This window comes from Mustelus asterias, chromosome 6 (genome assembly GCF_964213995.1).
Source record: "Mustelus asterias chromosome 6, sMusAst1.hap1.1, whole genome shotgun sequence".
NCBI lineage: Eukaryota > Metazoa > Chordata > Chondrichthyes > Carcharhiniformes > Triakidae > Mustelus > Mustelus asterias.
In genome coordinates, this window is record NC_135806.1 from 83,299,287 (window position 1) to 83,325,543 (window position 26,257).

Genomic DNA, 26,257 nt, shown 5'->3' on the forward strand with positions numbered 1-26,257 from the left:
ATTATTGCAGCAATATCAGGGAAGCTCTGTGGGGTTTTTTTTTTTGCAGGAATAGAAGCACAGGTTGCAGCTTTGGTAACAACAGGGCAGAACTAGGCAGCGTCCTGTCTACCCAGCTTCACATGATAAATGTCTATTGCTAATTCTATCATCAAATAATGTAGCATGCGTCACCTAGAGAAGCTGAAGATAGCATAACGGTGGATCAGATTCCAGGCTTTTGTAATTTATGTGCTTGTGAATCACTTTTCCTGTCATGCCATGGACCTGCACATTGCTGCTTTGAACCAGGTTTTTAAAATAAAGTTTGAGCAAAATTAACAAATATGATCTTAAGTTTTTTGCATATATTTTTCTTCTTTGGAAAGTAGAAAATGAAAGTTGAACAAGACATTGGATTCAAAAATATAACAAAATATTTTAAAATATACATTTAAAGAATTAAACATCTTCCATTTGAGATATTGCAGAGCTACAATACACTCAAATTTTAATCAATCACAACTGCTTTGTAGCAGTAAGTTACTTAAAAATGAGCTCTGAAAGTTCAAGCTTCATTGTCATTTAAGATGCAAACAAAGTTTCAATTATATTGCTTCATAAGAGCACCTTAGTTGTCAGACTAATCGTCTTTTCTTTTCTGGGGTTGTAGAGTTCCTTCTTGTCAGTGCTAAACCACGTGTTTCAGGGTGCTGAACCCCGGAAGATCCTGGGCTCTCGGGCGGAGGGAGATGCGCGGGAGAGCAGCCGTGTAAACTTGCTGTGCGGGTGAGTTGTTCAGGCCCAGACCCGGTGGGCTTTAGTGGCTGGAGAGATGCTTGGGAGAAATGCTGCTGCAGGGACAGACGCATCTCTGAGATGTTTTGAGCCATTTCCCGGGTGTGAAGGACTAAGTGCTGGTTCTGCAGCACCAGCTCTCTGGTGTTCTGAGCCACTCCCTTCGTCTGCTGAGCCACCTGGTGGGTGTGCTCCGCAACTAAATGAGTTTCGTGAGCTAATTCCCGGGTGGCTTGTACGAGGTCCCGCATGAGGGGCTGGAATCCTGCCCAAAAATCTTTCAAGAGCGCAGTCTGCTGGCTTTGAGATATGAGCAGCTGCCTGTCAAACTCATTCACTAAACTGGCCTTGGGTGGTGGGCATGGGTCCCCGTGGGAAGGGTAAGCCTCTGGTAATGAGGGTGACACAGGAGGGGAGGATGGGGATTCCGAGGTTGGTGTCCAACTTCTTGATCCATCTTCTTTGTAAGTGGCTTGTCTTGCTGACGAGTTGGCTTCCTCTGCAGAGGATCCTCCTTCCTCCTTTACTGGAAAAAATGCAATCGGATTTTTCGTATTAAATCACCAGAGCTACAATACACTCAAATTTTAATCAATCACAACTGCTTTGTAGCAGTAAGTTACTTAAAAATGAGCTCTGAAAGTTCAAGCTTCATTGTCATTTAAGATGCAAACAAAGTTTCAATTATATTGCTTCATAAGTGAGTCTTTGGCAGGTTCAACACATTGAATAGCGTAACGTAAAACATTTATTGTTATCACTGTCAACCATCAGGGAAACTTTCAGTGTTTATTTTATAGAAACATTTAACCAGCACTTCAATTAAAAATCGATACCCTTTTGGCCTCATGTCACTGGCAGCATGTTGAATCAATGCAATCTCCTCAATTTCTACACACTGCACAGTGTCATGAAAGAACAATATTTCATAACAAAATTGTCCCTTTAAGGGTTAGAAACAAAACCAAGTCAAGTTTTCAAGCATTATCATGTGTTTTTGGCTCCAAGGTTTATTGAGATGTCCACATGAATAGATATCGACCTCTCAGTTTGTAGAACGCTTTCACCTTCCAACAATGAAATCTATAAATATATCTGGTATTATTAGATGTAGCTTCTGACTGTATGTGGACCCACAAATGAAAGGTCTCCAAATAGAGGAACGGGCAAATTAAAAACAGAAATAACTCTCAGGAGGCTTTTTCCAACACTTTGCTTAGGCCATATTCTCTGCAAAGTTTGTCTTAAGTAACCAAATACATTCCAACAGAACAATATATTGTTAATCAAGATAATAGCAATCAATTAAACCTTTTAAAAACAAAAATAAATTCAACAAAAATTATTCCATTGTACTCTGACCTGGCCAACATTCCTCCTCCAAACAACACTCCCAAAAAGAAATTAGTGGGCCATTTTTAATTCACTGTTTGTGGATATTGTTATTTACAAATTGGTTGCAGCATTTCCATGCACAAAGTACCATCTGCACTTCAAATATAATAACTACGTAAATGTTTTGGGGTGACCCAAGGATGATGTAAGGCACTATGGCATGACTTTCCCAAAATAATTCAGAGTGCCCAATAGGTGGGAAAATAGGAGCTTTTCCCACCTGTTTTTTTGATGAGCTAAGTTTCATAAATTTACCACACTCTGTGCAATGCAGAGGCCGTCAGGCGATTCGCTCCAGTAAGGGGGCGGAGCCTAATCCCACTGGAAAGGCCGGCAGCAGAGTGCTTGGGGGCCATTGGGCATGTGCCGATATCCCACTATACTGGGAGATTGTTAGCTGGCATGGTGGCACAGTGGTTAGCATTGCTGCCTCACAGCGCCAGGGACTAGGGTTCGATTCCCGGCTTGGGTCACTTTCTGTGTGGAGTTTGCACGTTCTCTCTGTGTCTGCGTGGGTTTCCTCCAAATGCTCCAGTTTCCTCCCACAGTCCGAAAGACGCGCTGGTTTGGTGCATTGACCCGAACAGGCACCGGAGTGTGGTGACTAGGGGAATTTCACAGTGACTTCATTGCAGTGTTAATGTAAGCCTTACTTGTGATGAATAAACTACTTTAACTTTATTCCTCCCCCCTATCGCCAGCCACGAACCCGGACATCAGCAGGCTCCCGATCGCTAGCCCCGACTCCAATGGCTGGCCTCGATCTCTAGTCCCACCATCAGCTCCCACCCCCGATGAAAAATTCCCCTTCCCTCCCCCACCCGATTTGGCTCTGCACCCTCAGGCCCCATCCCCTTGGCACTACGCTGTGCCAGGCTGGCAATGCCAGTGTGCCAGGCTGGCACTGCCTGAGGGACACAGCCCGGCACTGCCTCCAACCTCCCAAGGGTCTCAATGGTCTCCGGTCCCACCAACGAGGCCATCACGTCAGATCCCCATTGCTGGGGAACATCTGTGATCTCCGCTGGTGTGGACCTCCACCGGCGAGGTCGGAACCTAAGTGAGCCTAGACAATACCGTCCAGGGCTCACTAAACAGATTTAAATGAGCTCATGAATATTAAAATCAGCCTCACGCCATTCCCCGCGCAAAGCTGATTAGATCAATTTAAGTGGCTTGGGAAGATTCCCGTCATTGGCCTCCTACTTATATTTCCCGCCCCGCTACTCGACGCAGTGGGGCAGGAAAATCACGCCTGATATGAACAGAAGATAATCTTCCTTCAGAAAGAACCTGGGGAAGGTACGAACTTCCTATCCACTCATTTTAAATTCATATCATCCCATCTATATAATCCCAGTGCATATTATATTTTAGTGGTGAAATGAAAATAAGTGTTTGAGTAACATGGCACCTCAATTGGGTGAAAATATTTACAATAGGTTAACGACTCTTGCAAGTGCAGTGATCAATGTTATCTTAGTAAATGCAGCAGCTACTCTGAGCCAATGATATCTCAAGAATGAGATGAATTGTGGTAACATTGATTGAATGTTGAATCAAAAATGCATCATAGGATCTTGAACAGTGCCTGAACCACCAGGATTATGGCTTAGCATCTGATCGAAAGGTTAGCACCTCTGAGAATGCAGCAGCGCCTTGGTGATGCACTGGAGTGGTAGCTGAGATGATGTGATCAGGTCCTGATGTGGTGCTTGAATACAGAATCTTTTTACACAGAAGCAAGATGAGACTGAGCTCCATATCTGGTCCTACTGGACCCAAATCTGACTCACTCAATTCACACCATTGTTAGACATTTCATTTAAATGCAGATTCAGTTTTTTCTTAACTAAGCAAAATAATTTGCCAGGTTTTGACACAGGAGCTTATAATGCCCTTGCGTTTCCCAGGCCTATGTTTGAATCCAAACTTGACTGATGTGCTTTAAGTCATTTCATGCTAGTAATTGTAAGGATATGAGAGGGCAGCATGGTGGCACAGCGCCAGGGACCTGGGTTCGATTCTTGGCTTGGGTCGCTGTCTGTGTCTGCATGGGTTTCCTCCGAGAGCTTTGGTTTCCTCCCACAGTCTGAAAGACGTGCTGGTTAGATGCATTGGCCGTGCTAAATTCACCTTCGGTGTATCCAAACAGGCGCCAGAGTGTGGCGACTGTGGAGTTTTCACAGTAACTTCATTACAGTGTTAATGGAAGCCTACTTGGAACTAATAAACAAATTTTAAACTTTACTTTTAAGTTATTTGGGAAGTCTCAATCCAAGGAGGAATTATGCAGTTTAATGATCCTAACACAGTGTTTCACCCATCGGGAGAACATGCCCATGAATTTAGGTGCATGTCCAAATTCATAAAATGCAATGCTGGTGGTGAATGTCATGATCAGCAATTTATAATTATAAATATACCTGTCTTGTTGCTGTGGTCACTGATTCGAGACAAACCAATGACAATTCAACTTTACTTGGTAAATTCGTGCAGGTGCTTCCAGAGTGGTTAAAAATGGGAAGTGGGACCATTCACATCCATTTAGTAAGATGCACTCTTCTCAGAGTGGGATTCAAGCCTGCTGCTTGGGCTGAAGATGATGAGTTTTAACCTGCACCTTATTCGTGCCAAATCTGATCCGGCAGCACCTGGGGAATACAGGGTGCTCAAAATGGGGAATAAAGTGTTCCATTCACTTGCACTGAAAGCTCTGACCTTGATAAGAACACAATTGTTAACAAACTAAAAGGAGAGAAGAAATGGATCCATTTACTGCAGTCTGACTCTACTTTGCCAAGTTGCCTTTAGTTTTTGTGGTTAACAAGAGCTGAGAGAGATGGTTGCTTTCTGTACTTGTGTCTGGGAAGAAGCTGATTTTCATTGTGTGTGTGTGTCTTTTTTAACCTGTCAGTCCAGCTGGGAGTATGGATTCTGAATCCATCTGTTTCCAGGGCAGTTGTGTTGGGAATACTTCTATTTCCGGTGCAAGATGATACATTTTCAAGTTGTGTGTTTGAAATTATTATTTGGATCAGTCAATTCAAATCTGAACCTTGACACATACAAATTCCAACACAGAAAGTGGTCATTTGGCTGAACCAATCCATCAATTTCTACATTGAGGAGCTACTGAAAGAAAAACCTGCATTTGTGTGGCAAGTTTCATGGGCGTGGGAGTCTTCTGGCACAGTGGTATTGCTCTGGGTTGAAGTCCCACTTGTTGACCATGGAAGGGGTGATTCAACGGGCTTCTAATCAGCTTAACAATCCTCCCACCGCTTCCCCACCATTCCCCAAAGGGAATAAAACCCATGCACTAAAATCAAAAACGAGCTCGGAACATCCCAGAGTGCTTCATAGCCAATGAATTAAGTAAGTTAACTTTATTTATTCGTCACAAGTAGGCTTACATTAACAGTTCAATGAAGTTACTGTGAAAATCCCCATGTCACCTGTTTGGGTACACTGAGGGAGAATTTAGCGTGGCCAATGCACCTAACCAGCACATTTTTTGGATTGTGGGAGGAAACCGGAGCACCCGGAGGAAATCCACGCAGACACAAGGAGAATGTGCAGACTCCACACAGTCACCCAAGTCGGGAATCAAATCCGGGTCCCTGGCGCTGTGAGGCAGCAGTGCTAACCACTGTGCCGAATTACTTTTTGAAGTGCCACTGCTGTAATGTAGGAAAAGTGACAGCATAAAACATACACTTATTATAACTATCTCCTGGTGAGTGGGCTCATATTAAACAGTTCAGTTCAAATATGATCACGTGTATTTGCGAAGGCAATGACTAATTTCAGATGATAATTTAATCTTGTCCTAATTTAGTGACCACTAAATTCTAACTTGGGGCAGCACAGTGGTTAGCACTGCTACCTCACAGCGCCAGGGACCCGGGTTCGATTCCCGGCTTGGGTCACTGTGTGTGTGGAGTTTGCACGTTCTCCCCGCATCTGCGTGGGTTTTTGTGGTGCTCCCACAGTCCGGAAGACGTGCTGGTTAGGTGCATTGCCCGTGCTAAATTCTTCCTCAGTGTACCCTAACAGGCACCGGAGTGTGGCGACTAGGGGATTTTCACAGTAACTTCATTGCAGTGTTAATGTAAGCCTACTTGTGACACTAATAAGTAAACTTTAAAAACTTTAACACAATAAAATTAGATTACGTTTAGAAGCTTTACAGAGATTAATTGAAGGGAAACACTTACTTGCCCTCCAATATGGAAAGTCCACGGGATCAAGTCCCCCCATGCAAATTATGGACTGAGGGTGAATGACCTGCTGGACTCTCCATTCCTGTGGGGTTAGGTCTTCGGCTCCACATGCTCCTACTTGAATTTGGTGTGCCTCTCGTGCCAAATTGGCGACCTCTTTTGTACGCCGCATAAGGTCATCCCAACGTGTCTTGATGGCCTTTACGGACCTTTTGACTCGTGAGACCGCATTGACCTTGGCAGTGATGTCTTGCCATATCTTGTCACGATCTCGCTGCGACAACCTGTGGGCACGACTGAAAAGTTGATCCTTATGGGTGGTCACCTCAGCAATCAGTATTTCCAGCTCCTCTGAGCTGAATTTGGGCAGTCTCTGTCTCTTCTGCTGCTGTTCTGCCATTTTGCTGAAATCTGCAAACTCCCTGCACCACGTGGCTGACTAACTCCCAGCAGAATATTCATTTGCATGCTGTCAACATGCCCAAAAGCTTGTTTGGCAGATTCCGCAGTCTGAGCAACTGCACCTCTTTGCCAAGTATGCACATGGGTCGCGAATTATCAGTCGTTCCGCAATTTTTTCCGCAACGTCAAACTGCATTTGCGGAAAACTTGCAGCAAATGGGCCTGTGTTTGTGTGCAGAAAAAGAGGAAGGAGTTTGGCTAGTAGGTGGGGGGGGGGGGGGCAATTGCAATTTACGGCAGGGTTCCTGCTAGCTTGTAACGAGCTGTCTGCAACATTGCTGCTTATTTTTGCTGAGCCGCTGTTTCCTTCGCTGTGTTCCCAGCGCCCTCTAGTGGAGGCCATGGCCGCGAGTGGGAGAGCGGGTCTGCGCCTGCGCGTCCCCGGGTACAGCGAGTCAGTCTGCACCTGCGCAACCCCGGGCCCGGAGCGTCAATCTGCACCTGCGCACCCCCGGGCCCGGAGTGTCAATCTGCACCTGCGCACCCCCGGGCCCGGAGAGTCAATCTGCACCTGCGCTGATAAAGATGGCGGCCTTAGCAACGGTGGTGATGGTAAGGAGCCATTCATCGCGTTGTCGAGGCTCGGTGTGAATTTTTTCTGTTGTAGTCTCTGAATAAATTCTCTTTCTCCCTGACAGGCTGGAGATTGCGGTCGGATTTCGGATTCTGTGTCGGGGCAGCAGCAGGTTCCCGTTCCCGGCCGCATGCAGCTGGGCGGGAAGGCGGCCTTCAGCCGGGAGCTCCGCAAACTCCGTCTCCAGTGAGTGTAAACTCTCCCCAGTCTCAGACACAACACTCCGGTGTCAATGTGCGGCCGCACTGAAGCTCCTCAGACTCCTGCAATTAAAGAGAAGGCTTTGATTAGTTCACTCGACCTGATAATGCCATTCGGCCCATAGCCTCTGTACTAGCTGAGCACAAGATATCCCATTTTTCAATAATATAAATACAGGAAAATACTGCTGATGCCGGAGAACTGAAACAAAGACAGAAAGCACTAGAAAAACTCAGCTGCTATGGCAAGTCTGTTGTCACCACCCAGCTGTGAAGGTGTCCCAACCTGGTGCACTGGTTTGTGGTGGTGTATAGTTTTGTTTACAAGAATGGTGTGAGGAGCCACATGTGAGAACAGTGACCAGCTCAGTTGTAGCACTTAGTAATGACTATTTATTCCAATACAGAAAAATGGTAGCCATGATGTGGAGATGCTGGCATTGGACAGGGATGGGCACAGTAAGACATCTCACAACACCAGGTTAAAGTCCAACAGGTTTATCTAGAATCATGAGCTTTTGGAGTGCTGCACCTTCATCAGGTGGAGCAGTGATTCCAAATAAACCTATTGGACTTTAATGTGGTGTTGTGAGACTTCTTAAATTACAGAAAAAGACACATATACTTGAACATGACTATAATGATCTAAGACAGTTCAATTTAAGGAATTGCTAAATGCACCCACACAGTTTAAGTAGAAATGACTCTTTTTGATTCAAAGTGCACTTGAGTTCTGAACTCTTTCAGGACTCCCCTCTTCTCAAACAACATCCAATTCAGTAGATCTATAAGTAAAGGTCAGCTATAGTTACTGTATACAATTATTCAGGGAAATGTCTCTTGGTTCAGAGAAGATATGGGTTTTAACTGCCTCCACAAAGGTTTCTGCACTCTTGCTTCTGGTCTGCTAGCTATAACCAGCTTACAGGCAGTAGATGGAAAACCTGCCACTCGGGCTGCTTGATGGAATCTGCCACGCTGCTTCCATTAAATGTTAGCCAATTATAAAAAAAACAGAAAATGCAGGAAAATCACAGCAGGTATGATAGCATCTGTGCAAAGAGAATAGAGCCAACAATCCAAGTCTGGATGACCCTTCATCAGCGTTGAAGACAAATAAAATAGGATGGGATTTGTACTGTAAGGAGGGGGGTGGTGGGTGGAGGAGAATTGTGGGGGAGGGGTTATATAACTGACCAAGATGTCATAGACAAAAAGACAAAGGGAATGTAAGGGTGGCACAGTGGTTAGCACTGCTGCTTCACAGTGCCAGGGACCTGGGTTTAATTCCTGCCTCTGGTAACTGTGTGGAGTTTGCACATTCTCGCCATGTCTGCGTGGGTTTCCTCCGTGTGCTCCAGTTTCCTCCCACAGTTGGAAGGTGTGTAGGTTAGGTTGTTTGGTTATGCTAAATTGACCCTTAGTCTCGGGGGACTAGCAGGGTAAATACATGGGGTTATGGGGATACGGCCTGGGTGGGATTGTTATCGGTGCAGACTTGATGGGCCAAATGCTGTCCTTCTGCATTGTAAGGATTCTGTTCTATACTAAATGATGGTGCTAAAGGCTGAGAATGGTTGCTGACTAGAGGAGTGAGGGGAAGATGTGTTTGGTGGTGGTATCATGTTGGAGTTGGCGGAGTTTCTGATTTACCCGGTGCGGGGAGGGTCGGGATGGCGACCTCCTCGTGAACCTGCTCCTGGGCCTGGCGAAACGCGCCATTTACTGGTCCAGGCAGTGGGCGATCGAGGGGGCCGTCCATCCTGACTGTCTTCCCCTCTACCGCAGCTACGTTCGCGGCCGGGTGTCCCTGGAGAGGGAGCATGCAGTGTCCACGGGCGCGTTTGACGCCTTCCGCGCCCGTTGGGCACCACAGGGGTTGGGATGCATTATTGACCCTGACAATCACATTTTAATTTGATGTTTTTAAGTTTCCTTTGTACTTTGATTTCTGTTCGGGCTGTTCCCCTTCCTTTTGGGGAGCTGCCCCTTTTACTTTGTCCCGACTTAATCTGAGTTTGTTTATTTGGTTTGACCTAAAAAGAGGGCACCTGCAATATTTTGCTTTTATCTTGTCAATTATACTATTGTTTTCCTGTGACACCTCTGTGTGTATTTGCTGTCTGTCCCCCTCATCTTCTGTAGCTCTGAAAGAGATTAACATATGTATGCCTTCCCTGGATGGTGCAGTCGCCTACCCAAAGTGTTTCCCATTAGCAGGATGGTGTATTTTTGAGGTCCGTCGACAACAGCTAATTTTGTTATTGGGACTCGCATCCTGTGAAATGCTTTTTGGAATGCTAGTTTAACCTGCTGGCTTCATGGCACTGTGGAGTGAGAAACAGTTAAGGCTTTGAGTCCGTATGACTTCTTCAGAACCATCTTTCAGTCCTTGGTCTGTAACCCTGTATTTTCTGACATTAAGTATTCATCCAAATATTTTTTTAAATGCCATGAGTGTTTTTGCCTCTACTCCTCTCTCAGGCACTCTTCAACATCCACCTAATCCTACCACCTTTAAATCTATGCTCCCTTTTTATTGACATCTGCTAATGAAAATGGGTCTTTCTTCATAGGCAGAACTAAGTTTACAATATCGTGAGTGGCTCAGCTATGCAAGGGGGTTGGAGGAAAGATTGGATAGGCTGGAGTTTTCTTTTTTGGAACAGAGGGATGGAGGAGACATTTGAGATATATAAAATTATGAGGGGCCTTGACCCTGGCACCAGGGATGCAACACCAGCTTGGAATTACATCTTACACCTGCCTGTCTCCCCCAAACTATTGAATTTCTGATCATTATTTTTCTTTCCTTCCTCCAACCCCCTTGCATAGTTGAGCCACCCATGGTATTGTGAACTTAGTTCTGGCTCACCCTCACCAATATTCACAATTGAATACTGTTGGGGAGATTCAACCAGAACCCATGTACTACCACCTGGTCCTACTTGACTGGCTATCTGACTCCCTCTCTGTCTGCACACTCTTAAGATGGAACATGACCACCTCAGAAGGCATCTTTAGAGAAGAAAAAATATCATATTTCACTTGTATTAGGATAATGTCAAATTTGAGCAATACTTTTGTAAATACACTGTTGCTTTTGGAATTTCTCTGACAGAAAACTTTATATCGTATATTTTAAATAGAAAATTCCTCGAGGCACATATGTTCCATAGGAACCGGAGTAAGTTGTTTAACCCTTCAGCCTATTCTGTCATTTAGTTACAGCTTGGCTGATCTATATCATAATTCCATTTATTTACTTTAGTCTGTCACCCTTAATGTCATTGCCTAACAATACTTTATCAATCACATTTTAAAAATTTTCAACTGAACTAGCCTCAGCAATAGTTTAGGAGCGAGAGGTTCAGATTTCCAGTACCCTTTGTGTGAAGAAGTGCTTCCTAACACCATCTCTCATGGTCTATCTCTAATTATAAAGTTTTGGCACAGCCCCCTCCTGCCACTTCCTTCTGTCAACACTCAGTTTAACATTTGTTTTGTTGGTCTGATAAGATTTTCATACTTATTTTTAAAAGATTAAGTTTGTCTGTGTTGACACATCATGATGTGGAGATGCCGGCGTTGGACTGGGGTAAACACAGTAAGAAGTTTAACAACACCAGGTTAAAGTCCAACAGGTTTATTTGGTAGCAAAAGCCACACAAGCTTTCGAGGCTCTGAGCCCCTTCTTCAGGTGAGTGGGAATTCTGTTCACAAACAGAACTTATAAGACACAGACTCAATTTACATGAATAATGGTTGGAATGCGAATACTTACAACTAATCCAGTCTTTAAGAAACAAAACAATGGGAGTGGAGAGAGCATCAAGACAGGCTAAAAAGATGTGTATTGTCTCCAGACAAGACAGCCAGTGAAACTCTGCAGGTCCACGCAACTGTGGGAGTTACAAATAGTGTGACATAAATTCTGATTCTAGGATCGCATGATAAAGACTCAGGAGGAAAAAAGCAGAAATATTTATGTGAAATAGTGTGACATAAACCCAATATCCCGGTTGAGGCCGTCCTTGTGTGTGCGGAACCTGGCTATCAGTTTCTGCTCCGCGACTCTGCGCTGTCGTGTGTCGCGAAGGCCGCCTTGGAGAACGCTTACCCGAATATCAGAGGCCGAATGCCCGTGACCACTATTTCACATAAATATTTCTGCTTTTTTCCTCCTGAGTCTTTATCATGCGATCCTAGAATCAGAATTTATGTCACACTATTTGTAACTCCCACAGTTGCGTGGACCTGCAGAGTTTCACTGGCTGTCTTGTCTGGAGACAATACACATCTTTTTAGCCTGTCTTGATGCTCTCTCCACTCCCATTGTTTTGTTTCTTAAAGACTGGATTAGTTGTAAGTATTCGCATTCCAACCATTATTCATGTAAATTGAGTCTGTGTCTTATAAGTTCTGTTTGTGAACAGAATTCCCACTCACCTGAAGAAGGGGCTCAGAGCCTCGAAAGCTTGTGTGGCTTTTGCTACCAAATAAACCTGTTGGACTTTAACCTGGTGTTGTTAAACTTCTTACTGTGTTGACACATCATGGCATCACAAAATCATGTAAACCCAATTGCCTCTTTGATTAAATAACTTAGAATGACAGTAACCTTTAAGCTATACTTCTAAAATTACAGTTACTTCTTAAGTAGATCTTACATAAACAATTTTCAGATAACTTGTATATGAAAGCAAAATACAGCAGATGCTGGAAATCTGAAATAAATGCTGGGAATACTCAGCGACAGCTGTGGAGAGAAGCAGTTAATGTTTCAGGTCAAGATGCCATTTTATCAGGACTAAAACAACTCCAGGAACATGGCTTGCTCTGCCATTCAATTTGACCATGGCTGAAAATCTACCTCAATGCCACTTTCCTGCACTTCCTCAATATCCCTTGATGTCATTCATTGGTCTCAAAATCAATCAATTTGTTTCTTGAACATGCTTAGTGATTGAGCTTCCGCAGCCCTTTGTGTGAAGAATTCCAAAGATTCACCACTTTGAGTGAAGAAATTCCTCCTTGTCTCAGTCTTATATGACTTGCCCCTTATTTTGAGATTACAGAACCATAGCACTACAGTGCAGGAGGAGTCCATTTGACCCATTGAGTTGCACTGACTCCATCTTACCCAGGCCCCTGTTTTTGGACTCACCAGTAAGAAGTTTAACAACACCAGGTTAAAGTCCAACAGTAAGTCCTGTTGGACTTTAACCTGGTGTTGTTAAACTTCTTACTGTGTTTACCCCAGTCCAACGCCGGCATCTCCACATTTGGACTCACCAGCCAGGGGAAACATCCACCCTGTCTCGCTCTGTAAGGATTTTGTAAGTTTCAATAAAGTCACTCCCCAGACGCAGTCTCTTCATAAGACAATCCCACCATTCCAGGGAGTCATCCGTTATTTGATTTGATTTATTATTGTCACATGTATTAACATACAGTGGAAAGTATTGTTTCTTGTGCGCTATACAGACAAAGCATACCGCTCATAGAGAAGGAAAGGAGAGAGTGCAGATTGTAGTGTTACAGTCATAGCTGGGGTGTAGAGAAAGATCAACTTCATGCAAGGTAGGTCCATTCACAGGTCTGACAGCAGCAGGGAAGAAGCTGTTCTTGAGTCGGTTGGTAGGTGACCTCAGACTTTTGTGTTTTTTTCCTGACACAAGAAGGTGGAAGAGAGAATGTCCGGGGTGCGTGGGGTCCTTAATTATGCTGGCTGCTTTGCCGAGGCAGCGGGAAGTGTAGACAGAGTCAATGAATGGGAGGCTGATTTGCGTGATGGATTGGGCTACATTCATGACCTTTTGTAGTTCCTTGCGGTCTTGGGCAGAGCAGGAGCCATACCAAGCTGTGATACAACCAGAATGAATGCTTTCAATGGTGCATCTGTAAAAATTGGTGAGAGTCGTAGCTGACATGCCAAATTTCCTTAGTCTTCTGAGAAAGTAGAGGCATTGGTGGGCTTTCTTAACTATAGTGTCAGCATGGGGGGACCAAGACAGGTTGTTGGTAAAAACATGAAGCTATCGACCCTTTCTACTTTGTCCCCGTTGATGTAGACAGGGGCATGTTCTCCTTTACGCTTCCTGAAGTCGATGACAATCTCCTTCGTTTTGTTGACATGGAGGGAGAGATTATTGTTGCTGCACCTGTTCACCAGATATTCAATCTCATTCCTGTACTCTGTCTCGTCATTGTTTGTGATCTGACCCACTACGGTGGTGTCGTCAGCAAACTTGAAAATCGAATTGGAGGGGAATTTGGCCACATAGTCATAGGTGTATAAGGAGTATAGTAGGGGGACTGAGAACACAGCCTTGTGGGGCACCAGGTGTCGAGGATGATTGTGGAGGAGGTGTTGTTGCCTATCCTTACTGATTGTGGTCTGTGGGTTAGGAAGTTCAGGGTCCAGTCACAGAGGGAGGTGCCAAGGCCCAGGCCACGGAGTTTGGAGATGGGTTTCGTGGGAATAATGGTGTTATATTTCAATTATATTCCAATGGCAAGTATATCTTCCTTAGCTAAGCAGGTCAAAACTATGCACCATACTCCAGTTGAGGTCTCATCAAGGCCCTTTTTAACTGCTGCAAAATATGTTTACTCCTGTACTCAAATCCCCTCGCAATGAAGGCCAGCATACCATTTGCTTTCCTCATTGCTTGCTGCACCTCCATGCTAGCTTTTAGTGACTCATGAACAAGGACACCCAGGTCTCTTTGGATATCAATACTTCCCAACCTTTCGCATTTAAGAAAATCCCACCTTTCTGTTTTTCTACCAAAGTGAATAACTTCATAGTTATTCACATTATATTCCATCTGCTATGTGCTTGCCCATTCATTTAGACTTTTCAAGTCTTCTTGCCTTGCATCTATTTCACACCTTGTGTTCCCACCCAGTTTGGTGTTATCAGCAAATGTGAAAATATTACAACTGGTCCCCACATCCATATAATCTGTAGAGATTTGGAACAGCTATGACCTAGTACGCATCCTTGTGGTACGCCACCAGTAACAGCCCTTTTTAACAACCACAGAATTGTTGTGGTGCAGAAGGAGACCATTAAGCCCATTGTGTCTGCACTGGCTCTCCAAATGAGCATCACGACTAAGTACGATTTCCTGGCCTTTTCCCTGTACCCCTGCACATGGTTTCTGTTCAAGTAATCATCTTATGACTTCTCGAATGCCTTGATTGAATCTGCCTCCACCACATTTCCAGGCAGTGTATTATTATCGTGAGAATGATGTTTTTATTCCTACTCCCTGCTTTCTGTTTGTTAAACCAGTATGTTATCTCCAATCCAATGTGCTCCCTTATTTACTCGCCTCTCTTGTATTGAACAGTAATTAATAGCCTGGAAATCCAAATACACCACATCCACTGGTTCTTTGTTTGTGCTACAAGTAACATAGAACAGTACAGCACAGAACAGGCCCTTCGGCCCACGATGTTGTGCCGAGCTTTATCTGAAACCAAGATCAAGCTATCCCACTCCCTATCATCCTGGTGTACTCCATGTGCCTATCCAATAACCGCTTAAATGTTCCTAAAGTGTCTGACTCCACTATCACTGCAGGCAGTCCATTCCACACCCCAACCACTCTCTGCGTAAAGAACCTACCTCTGATTATCCTTCCTATATCTCCCACCATGAACCTTATAGTTATGCCCCCTTGTAATAGCTCCATCCACCTGAGGAAATAGTCCTCAAAAAAACTCCCAAGTTTGTTAAACGTGATTTTAATCTATGTTGGCGCTGTCTAATTTTACCATTATTTTCTAAATGTTCAGTTATCACATCCTTACTAATAAATTGTAACATTTTCCCTACTACTGATGTAAACTTAACAGTTAATAGTTCTACATTCTCTCTCTTCCTCCATTCTTATATAGTGGGGTTATATTTACTATTTTCCAGTCTGCAGGAACTTTTCTGGAATCTAAAGAATTTTGAAAAATAACCCCCAATGCATCCACTATCTCTCTGGCTGCCACCTTCAAAACTTTGGGATGAAGCTCATTTTATCCAAGGGATTTAGCAACCTTCAATCCAGTTAACTTTTCAAGTGCTACCTCTTTACTAATACTAATTTCTTTCAGTTCCTTAGTTTCATAAGCCCCTTTGTTATCAAGTACTTCTATGAAATTTTCTGTACCTTCTTCCATTAAGACAGATGTAAAGTAACTTTAGATTCTCCTCTATTTCCCTGTTCTGGATCATAAATTTTCCTGTCCCCATGTGTATTCGGTCCACATTTGTCCAAGGTAATATTTTCTTTTTCATGTATCTAAAGATGCTTTTACAATCTGTCTTTATGTTCTTTGCTTGTTTACAATCCTTTGCTGGATTCTGAATTGCTCCCAGTCCTCAGGCTTATCAATTTTTCTGGCATCCTTCTAAACTATTGCCTTTGATCAAATGCAATTTTTAAATTATTTCATTAACCACAGTTGATTTATCTTTATCCTTTGGGTGTTTGTGCCTTGAAGGAATGTATATCTGTTGTAGACAAAGATTAGCTATTGCCTGTCCATACAAATCCTTTTGTATTTTCCCAATCCATCATAGCCGACTTACCCCTCATACCATCATAATTTCCTCCTTCAGATTTTAGCCCCTAGCTTCAGATTGAACTATATTGCATTCAAACTTAATGTGAAATTCTATTATATGGTCACTATTTCCTGAAGGCTCCTTTACAGCAAAGTTATTAATTAGCCCATTCTCATTGCACAACAATGAATCCAAAATCTTGAGTTGGCTTCTCAACAGGTGCAAAATCGTGGTAAAGTTGGGCGTCGGGCCTAAAACGCGGTCCAGACCCAACCCAAGGCCAATCGTGCCTTTACCAATGGCCGATCCGGCGCGCGCCCGAATCAGCCAGCGGGCCAATTTAAATGCATTTGCATGCATTTAAATTGGCATAATGAAGCCCGCGCCCAACTTACCCGAGGTTTCCCACTTTACGAGGCTCCGATCTGATCGGCGCCCGCGCATTTACCGTGTTGCTGAATTCAAGTCCGATAGGGCTTCAACTCAGCAACTGAACCTCCGAATCGCCCCCGACCACCCTTCGCGGACCGCCCCCGCAAACCACCCTAGCAGCCCCCCCAACGGACCACACTGGGACGCAGGCCCCGCCCTCCCCAGGATCGGACCCCCGACCTACCTTGATCGCTGGTGTCCGTCGAAAGCATCTTGCGATCTTGGATCCTGGCCTTGCTGCTGATGGGTAGGATGACTTCTCTTCACTGGGGGGAGGATGTGACTTCTCTTCCCTGAGGGGGGGGATGTGACATCTCTGCCCCTGGGGGGGGGGGGGGGGGGCGGAGATGTCACATCTCCCCCCCCCCCCTCAGGGAAGAGACGTCAGATCCCCCCCCCTACCCCTCAGGGAAGAGACGTCACATCCTACCCCCCCCCCACACCAGGGGAAAGTCAAAGGCAGCGCAGATAGCAGTGCTGTCAGTGCTGCCTTTGACTTTTGCGCTCGGGCGCGCTGAGTGCTGTCGGCTTCGAACTGCACATGCGCAGTTCGGTGCTCCGACAGATGCAAATGCGCTAGGCCCCGCCCATTGGACCTGCGCCGAAAAAAGGCGTATGGGGGCGCTAGAGCGCGGCTGCCGGGCGCAGGTCTGATTTACAACTGCACCCGGCACTTAGAACCGATTTGGTTAAATCGGCCCCACTGTTTCAGAAACTCATCTCAGACACATTCCAGGAATTCATTTTTTAAAAATCCTTTTTTTATGGAATATGCTGGCTAATCCAGCATTCATTGTCCATCCCCAGTTGCCTTTGTGTAGAGGGAATTTTTAAGAGTCAACCACATTGCTGTGGGTCTGGAGTCACATGTAGGCCAGACCAGGTTTATCGTTCAACAAATGCTGTCTGACTTGTTGACTATTTTCAGTTTTTGTTTCAATTAAAATCTTTTATTTGTTTTAAAACAACCGTAACTTTTGCTGAAACTCATCCTTCTCTAAGATTTCCAGCATTTTGGAATCCCGTCTCAGTGATAACTTTAGACTTTAAAGACATTGATTTCTAAAGTTTTTTGCATTTGCAATTTTGATGAAAAATAAATGTTTGATGGGAACATTTAGAAATACTTCTTGTATGACATTGAGCAATTCTGAATCAGAAAGTCCCAGATTTAAAATGTGCACTCCTGTGGATGTTGGATAAAGAGATGAATAAACTTGGTTGTAATGCCCTCGAATAATCCATTAACCTGCAGGCTGGGATATGAAGAATAATCATGTTCTGAGATATCGAAAGGCTGCCAGTGTGTGCAGAGTTATATTTCAGCTAAAGCCTGTGCCTTCAGGAGAGAATATAAGCACTTGTTATTAATATCTAAAGTTTTTCATGGTATGTGTGGACATTACCAAGCTGATTGTAGCATAACTGCAGAATAAATAAGTTTGAGCATCTGAAATGCAGAATGCTGTCTGTCACCGGTCGTTCAAACATGAAGTGGTGCAAATGAATTTTGGGAATGCACTATTAATCTGAAATCTTCTGCACATAATCTAGAATTCTTAATTTTTAAAACTATTTTTCTCCCAATACAGAATAGCAAATTTAGAAAAGGACAAGAATACCCATCTTTTCAATAAAAGGAATGAATTTAGAGCCGAATACAGCACTCTTGAAGAACTGGAGCTGAAACTGATAAACAACAGGAAAACAGAAAGTAGGAACTGATTAATTATTTGTCAGTATTTTGCTTTTTCTTGAATCAGAGTTTTCTCTTTGCTATCATGGCAACCTGTTCTTCTCCCCCCTCGATGTAATTGAGAATGGAGTGCATCTTGAATATTATTGAAAAGAGAGACTTTTTGCCAAAACTGTTCATCTTGCACTCATCAGATCAAACACCAAGAATAGCATATTTAAAAATCATATCAGTTTGTACCACAGGACAAAATTCTGCTGTTTGATTGGCCAAGGCATTCTGCCACATAGAGAACAAGAGAGAACTATATGCTCCCTAAGCTCCCAGCCTATCTTAGAAAAGGCACAAGGCTTGAACATATTCAGTTTGTTTGCAGAGAATAGATCTCTGCATATGAATGTATGTTGCTTCTAGGAATCATAAATGAGCCATGTTATGAGCTTGACTGATTATCTTCAATTGGTTGTTGGGGTAGCTGTTGTCGCACTCAGGATAGTTCAGCAAGTTCTAACCAATCACCGAATCAAATTTAACAGTACCATAGAGTCATAGAATCCCTATAGTGCTGAAGGAGGCTACTTGGGCCATCTCAATTTCTCTGCCCCCTCCAACCTGCCTCCTTCTGAACTTGCTGCGCTCAGTTCTCTCAAGTCCAACCCTGACTTTGTTATCAAATCTACCGACAAGGGTGGTATTGTTGTAGCCTGGCATACTGACCTCTACCTCGCAGAGTCTGAGCACCAACTCTCAAGGCACTTTGTTATACCTCTCCCTGACCATGACCCCCACCACCGAACATTAGGGCCGTTATTTCCAGGACTGCGACTGACCTCATCTTCTCTGGAGGTCTTCCCTCCACAGCTTCCAACTTCATAGTCCCCGAACTCCCCACAGCCTGCTTCTACCTCCTTAGCAAAATCCACAAAAAAGGACCTGGTAGACCCCTCATATCAACCTGTTCCTGCCCCATTTGACTACTCCACTGTTGCTAAATTATCAAGTTTTTCAAACTTCTAGTACTGAACAAAAATTTGCTTCAATTAAATATTAAAATTATAATCCTTGTTTTCAAATCCCTCCATGCCTTTTCCCTTCCCTATCTCTGAAATCGCACTTGGCTTTAAGAAATATCTGTGTTTGTCTAATTCTGACCCCTTTAGCACTCCTGATTTTAATTGTTCCACCACTGATGGCTGTGTTTTCAGGTGCCAGCATCCTAAAATCTGGAATTCCCTCCCTAAACCGCTCCCGTTCTCTACTTGTTCTCCATTAAAATGCTCTTTAAAACCAACCTCTCTGACCCAGCTTTTGCTCATCTGCCCTTTGTCCCCCTCACCTGACTTGATGTCAAAATTTTGTTTTATAATGCCCCTCTGAACTGCCTTGAGATATTTTATTACCTTCAATGTTTTTTGTAAGTATAACATTTCTTGTTTGAAATTTTCTTACAACAGAGATGAAGGTTCAACAGCAACTTGCCAAAATACATCACAGTGTGAAGAGATTCCAGAGCCAGCTAATGGATGTCAAGCCGACCCCAGAATGTATGTACATTATATCACTGAATTGTTACAGCCCAAAAATGAGGCCATTTGGCTCATCATGCTTGCAACAGCTCTCCAAACGAGCATCATGACTTGGTGCCATTCCTTTAGTTTCTTCCATTGTTGCCCGCATATTGTTTCTATTCAAGTAATCATCTAATGCCCTCTTGAATACTTCAATTGAACCTTCCTCCACCACACTTGCAGGCAGTGCATTTCAGGCATGAGCGACTTGTGTGAAAACGGATTTTCTCACATCACATTTGCTTCTTTTACAAATCACTTTAATTCTATAGCTTTTTATCCTTGATCCTTTTACGAGCAGGCCCCTCATGATTTTGAACATTTCTATCAAATCATCTTAGCTGTCTTTTCCAGTCCAGAACCAGGGGTCACAGTCTAAGGATTCAGGGTAGACCATTTAGGACGGAGGTGAGAAGACATTTCTTCACCCAAAGAGTGGTGAGCCTGTGGAATTCATTACCACAGGAAGTAGTTGATGCCAAAACATTGAATGCATTCAAGAGGCGGCTGGATATAGCACTTGGGGCAAATGGGATCAAAGGTTATGGGGGAAAAAGCAGGATTAGGCTATTGAGTTGGATGATCAGCCATGATCGTAATGAATGGCGGAGCGGGCTCAAAGGGCCAGATGGCCTCCTCCTGCTCCTATCTTCTATGTTTCTGGTTAATAACTCACAGGATGTTCATGGTGGGAGATTCAGCAATGAAGGGGAAATGATTAGAATTTTCTCCTCTTGTGGATGGTCTTGCTACTGATCAGCCTAAGTTTGAATGTTGCCCAGGTCTTGCTGTGTGTGGGCTTCGACTGCTTTATTATCTGAGGAATTACAAATGGTACTGAACAATGTGCAATTGTCAGAGAACATCCCACTTCTCATCCTGATGACCCCACTTTCTGCAGAGAAATGGTAACTGCTAAAACAGCTGAAGATGGTATCATCTCTGACAATAACCTGAGGAATTCCTGCAATGATACGCTGGGGTTGAGATGATTGGCCTTCAACAACCACAGCCTCTGCTGGAAATGACTAGTGGAGAGTTTCCTCCCTGATTCCCATTGACTTCAATTTTGCTAAGGTAATGGGCTGAGATTTAACCAAATATAGTGGGTGATTACATGGCTGACTTCACTTTTTCTGTGATGTGAATTGTCCATGGCAGCTGTTTACAGAGCTAAGCACAGCTTGATAGCTGATCAGACTGTTCTCTTTTGCCAGGAGAATGCAGTTTTTGGTCCCAGTCCAGGGTGTATTACTCACAAGGCAAAGATGGTCATGAAAGTTAGCCATGTTTTCTTTATTGCTGCGAAAGAGATGTGTCGATGCTTTTCGTCTTGCACTCATCAGGACACTTCAAGAATATCAGTAAAGGGGGAAACAATTTATGCTGTGAGAAGAGAATGCTGATAGGTTGGCAATTGGACTTTGATTAGTAGAGTTGTCACCATGGAGAATGCACTAGTTGATAGTGACTTACAGATATCAGCAAATGACTCACTTTTTTGTTTAACTGAACAGGCATGTTGTGAGTACATGTTCTTTGCAGATTCCAGTACACTCATGCGCCACATTGAGAGTCCGACTAACAATCTTAAATTGTCATCAGCATAATTCTTAGTATACAGCAGATTATTTAGCAAATGTTTCATATATAATATACATAATTTTGGATTGGGAAGTGCATCTAGAACCTGGTTGCAAAATCTATATAGCAATCCATCCAATTTTTTGTTACGGGTTTTGCTGTGCACAGATTTGCTGCTGCTTTTTACCACGTGACTGGAGACAATCAGTGCCAGCAACCAGCTTCACATTAAATAAATAAAACAATAAATATGTTTACTTTTATGATTAATTTTTAATATAGAAATAATATTTGTACTTCAGGGAGTCTGGATGTTTTTCCAACAGGAGGGGGACCTTGAACCATCGCTGTGAATTCTAAGAAATGACAGTTTCTTGCTTGTTTAGATATTTTGTTTAATGAATTAATAGATTAAATGGCTTGTAAAATGTCGATCTGTCAAAATAATATTGTATAAAACATGACACCATATTCATTTATCATGTAAGGAGAAGAACAGCTACACACTGCATCTCGTAATTTTTTAACCCTGTTGGCGGATTTTGTGATTTAGTATTGATAGCAAAATGTTTTAAATCCTAAGAAATTATTCTATTTGAAAATTAAAGCTCAAATCTGGTCAGAAATAAATGTGTTGAACTGAAAAAGAACACTGTATACGTGTAAGTAGGATTGCATAGGATATTACAGCACCAAAACAGACCATTTGGCCCGTGCTGTGCTTTTCAGCATTTATCCTTCACTTGAATCTCCTCCTGTCTTCTCTCATTTAAATTTATCAGCATATTTCCTTCCATTCCTTTTTCCTGCGTATACTTGTCTAGCTTCCCCTTAAATGCATCCATATTATTTGCTTCAACTTCTCCCTGTGGTAGCAAGTTCCATATTCTCACCACTGTTTGGGTCAAGGCATTTCTTTTGATTTCCCATTTTCATTTCTTGATGACGATCTTTTATTGAAGGCCTCTAGTTATGCTCTTCCCCAAACGTGGAAACATACCCTCTGAATCTGCAATATCAACTTCCATAACTTTTATTATGAAAAAACTCTTGGGTTAGTCCTCAGCCCTTTTTCAAGAGACAAGAGATCCAGACACTTCATTCTTCCTTGATATGTACATCCTCACATTTTTGGTATTATCCTTGCAAATCCTGTTTAAAACATGTCAAATACATATATAACCTTTTGTTAATATGATGACTGAAACTGCATTCAGTACGCTTAAGTATGGTATAACCAAGGTTTCATTGAATTCCTACATTGTTGAAGGAGGCCATTTGGTCTATCAATTCTGTACCAACTCTCTGACAGAGTATCTTACCCAGGCTCATACTTGCCCTATCCACGGCTAATCCATCTAACCTAAATCGTAGATAGAGGTTAAAGCATAACTTCCCTACTTTTCAATTCTATCCTTCTAGAATTAAATCCTAGTGCTTCATTTTTAATTACTTTTCTAACCTGTGGTGCAAATTTAAATGATTGGTGTTTGTTCATCTACTCCTCCTAGATTTGCATCTTCCAAGTAAGAAGTGACCACCCTGTTCTTCCTCCCAAAATGTGCTACCTCGCATTCATCTGTTCAAGTTAATTTGCAAATTATTTGGCCATTATACAAGTTTATTGATTTGTTCCATTGCTCCTCAGTAATGAATATCTTCCCACCTCTCCAACCAATTGGTTGACATCTGCAAATTTAGAGATTATGTTTTTGATTCCAAAGTCCAAATCATTAACGTAAATTGTAATGAACAATAGTCCTGCTATGAATCGTGTTGAATATCACTTCCCACCTTCTGCCACTTTGAATAATTGCCCTTTATTCTTAGTCTGTTTTCTGTCTTGCTAGCTTGCAAACATCTCCCTTGACTATGTATTCTCTGACTTCATTCATTAGTCTCTCATGGAGCACCTTTTCGAAGGTCTTTGTTTGAAAATCCAAATGAATTACATCTACAGCATTATTATTATTTACTCAGAATTCATTAACAGTCTTTACAATGCAGAAGGAGGACATTTAGCCCATTGAGTCTGGATTGATCAATGTTCATTATTGTATTTCGTTTCTAGATGTTCTTCTAAATTCTCCTTTAGTAGGGATTCCATTTTTGCAATTACTGATGTTAATAATTTCCTCCTATATAATGTAGATGTTTTATCAAATTTTAGCTATTTTAGCTAAAATTAGCTATTTTACCATTGCCTGTTTTACCAGTTTTCTGGCACTACATCTTTTTCTAATGAATTACTAAATATGTATACTTCCTTCTCTTGATAATGTTTGCATAGTCATTGTTTACTCTAATGCTACCTTTAGCTAGTCAACATAGATCGAAGATCTGTCAATCCCTAATTTAGCTTTCTGCTATTTCTTGAAGAAGGTTGCAGCAATCTGGAGAACTGACTAGGAACAACTGACGTTAAGGCTGTTTTAAAATTGTGTAATGAATTGCACTTCCACAGTTGACTACCAAATTACGCTTGAACCAGATTGCGCTGCTTCTGTGCAGTGCTTCATCTCTTGGTGAGAACTGTGAAATTTGGATTCTATTTTGTGAGGTTTGACTTCGAATGCTGTAACATTTCAGGGCTGTTTTGGCCATTTTATTTTACAGAAAGAGCAAATTTAATACTTTTAATTTTTTTTATGAAAACAAAATATATTCTCAAGTTTTTTTTATAGGCATTTAAACAAAGGATGGTTAATGTGGTACAATAAATTGGCTAATTCAGACATCAAATAATAAGTAATATGTTAGCTTGTGTCAGTGTTCAAAGAACACCTGGTGATATTTCACCAAGCTATTTAATATTGGTCGAAGATAAATAGGGTCAGGCTTTCCTTGGAAAATAACAGACTGGTGAGGACAGTTATACTTCGGCAATAAAAAAGTAACAAGATCGAGAGAGTTCAGTTGAGGAAGCAGCAGGAAAATTAGATGCTCTTGAACTGTGGACCAGAATTCAGAAGAGCTACTGTGTTTTAAGTTGAGAGAAATAACTCATTGTCTTGGAGCAACATCGCACAATGTGAAATAAAGCAGCTTAGCAATTAATATAAAGCTTCATCTTGCTAAATGTACATTGTCATCCGAGAACTTAAACAATTACCTTTGTATAATAATTGGTCCAAATCACAGTGGATTATGCTGTAACAGTTCAATATTGAGTCAACCCCATAAAAGCAAGGCCCTCAAACTGCTTCAGTGTGTGGCTGATGCCTTTGACACCAAGGTAGTTCTACAGCAGACTTGAATTTCTAACAAATGCATAACATACTTGACTACCAAAGTTCTATTGGATATAGGATTCTAGTTTATTGTTAAATTGCCCTTAAATCATCCAGCTGTTGTGGTCCACAAATCTGATTTTATAGCTTTTTGGAGGTGAGTGATGGTGGCTTTGATTTGATTTATTATTGTCACAAGTTTTAGTATACAGTGAAAAGTATTGTTTCTTGCACGCTAGAAACAAGGCATACTGTTCATAGAGAAGGAAAGGCGAGAGTGCAGAATGCAGTGTTACAGTCATAATTAGGGTGTAGAGAAAGATCAGCTTAGTGTGAGGTAGGTCCATTCAAAAGTCTGAAGGCAGCAGTGAAGAAGCTGTTCTTGACTCGGTTGGTACGTGTCCTCGGACTTTTGTATCTTTTGAATCATCTTTTGTGATGATTCTTCACTAATTCTTCCCTGGTACAAAAATGCTCAGTTTCATTTTGGTATTTCCAATGTAGCTGGAATTGAATTATTTCACCTAATGCTATGGTCTGTATATTTAAATAATTTCAAATTTATCTATTTTACAAGTATTTGATTCACTGATACAGCTATTACCAATGGTGGTAGTTGTGGCATTTGCTCTTGTGTATTTACTAATGGATTAAGAAGTGTGATGTTCTCAGTTATAGAAAAGTTGAGAGAAATCATGGAAGAAGTTGAAGATGCAATCAATGTCTTTAAAGAAGAGCAACGGCAGATGTAAGTCCTTAAATATCTGAACTTCCAGTACCATTATGACAATTTAGAGCTTCTAGTGACTTGCATTTAGATGTGTTAATGCTTTGGCTGAAGGCAAAATTGAAATTGCAATGAAAGTCAGTTTTCCATGTTCTCCCTGTGTCTGCATGGGTTTCCTCTGGCTGTCCCAGTTTCCTCCCACAGCCCGAAATACATGCTGGTTAGGTGCATTGGCCATGCTAAATTCTCCCTTAGTGTACCTGAACAGATGCCAGAGTGTGGCGACTAGGGGATTTTCACAGTAACTTTATAGCCGTGTTCATGTAAACCTACTTGTGACACTAATAAATTCAACTTAACTTCAACTTAATTGCATCTTTGAAGTCAGTATTTCAACCCTGAAGTCTCTGCACATAGTATTTTTTATAACCTAAAAATGGTCCACACATTTCCAATCTGTGATTTATTTTTCAATATCGGTGTAGAAAAGCTTTACATTTACTAGCATAAAATGAGTTCCATGGTTGCACTGAGTTTTGGAGCCACTTTGTCACGGTTATCAGGATTTTAGAGTTAAGTCCTGGGGGATCTGAAACTTTTGTACTTATCTCTGTTTGAACTGTGGAAAAACAGCCAGATGTACAATTAAAAATGGCAAATGTAGATTGTGTTGTTGATAGAACTGGAATGAAGTTCATGTTGCTCATTGGTGGTGTGGAGCTGGGAGACGTTTGAGGTGATTAAAGGGACCATCTCTTCTGGTTTCTCCCTTTCTTGCCAGTTTTTTTTCCTTTCCTTTTGAGGAAGTTTGAAT

The 26,257-nt window shown here is 42.4% G+C and overlaps 2 protein-coding genes across 4 annotated transcripts in view; one reads left to right on the forward strand and one right to left on the reverse strand.

The window, feature by feature from the left end:
- Positions 1 to 326: 326 nt before the first annotated feature.
- Positions 327 to 7,046, reverse strand: LOC144494967 (uncharacterized). Its single transcript, XM_078214639.1, has 2 exons — positions 6,393 to 7,046; positions 327 to 1,303 (listed from the first exon to the last, which is right to left on the reverse strand). Exons 1-2 carry the CDS (start codon positions 6,796 to 6,798, stop codon positions 618 to 620), a joined length of 1,092 nt encoding a protein of 363 aa, XP_078070765.1. The 5' UTR covers positions 6,799 to 7,046; the 3' UTR covers positions 327 to 617.
- Positions 7,047 to 7,227: 181 nt separating this feature from the next.
- Positions 7,228 to 26,257, forward strand: part of ccdc112 (coiled-coil domain containing 112) — a 31,662-nt gene continuing 12,632 nt past the window's right edge. For all 3 annotated transcript variants that reach the window (XM_078214635.1, XM_078214638.1, XM_078214636.1), the window contains exons 1-5: positions 7,228 to 7,412; positions 7,499 to 7,620; positions 18,231 to 18,352; positions 19,789 to 19,878; positions 25,389 to 25,464. In XM_078214635.1, the coding sequence (XP_078070761.1) occupies positions 7,386 to 7,412; positions 7,499 to 7,620; positions 18,231 to 18,352; positions 19,789 to 19,878; positions 25,389 to 25,464 (437 nt within the window). In that variant the 5' untranslated portion in view covers positions 7,228 to 7,385. The remainder of the gene's footprint in view (positions 7,413 to 7,498; positions 7,621 to 18,230; positions 18,353 to 19,788; positions 19,879 to 25,388; positions 25,465 to 26,257) is intronic.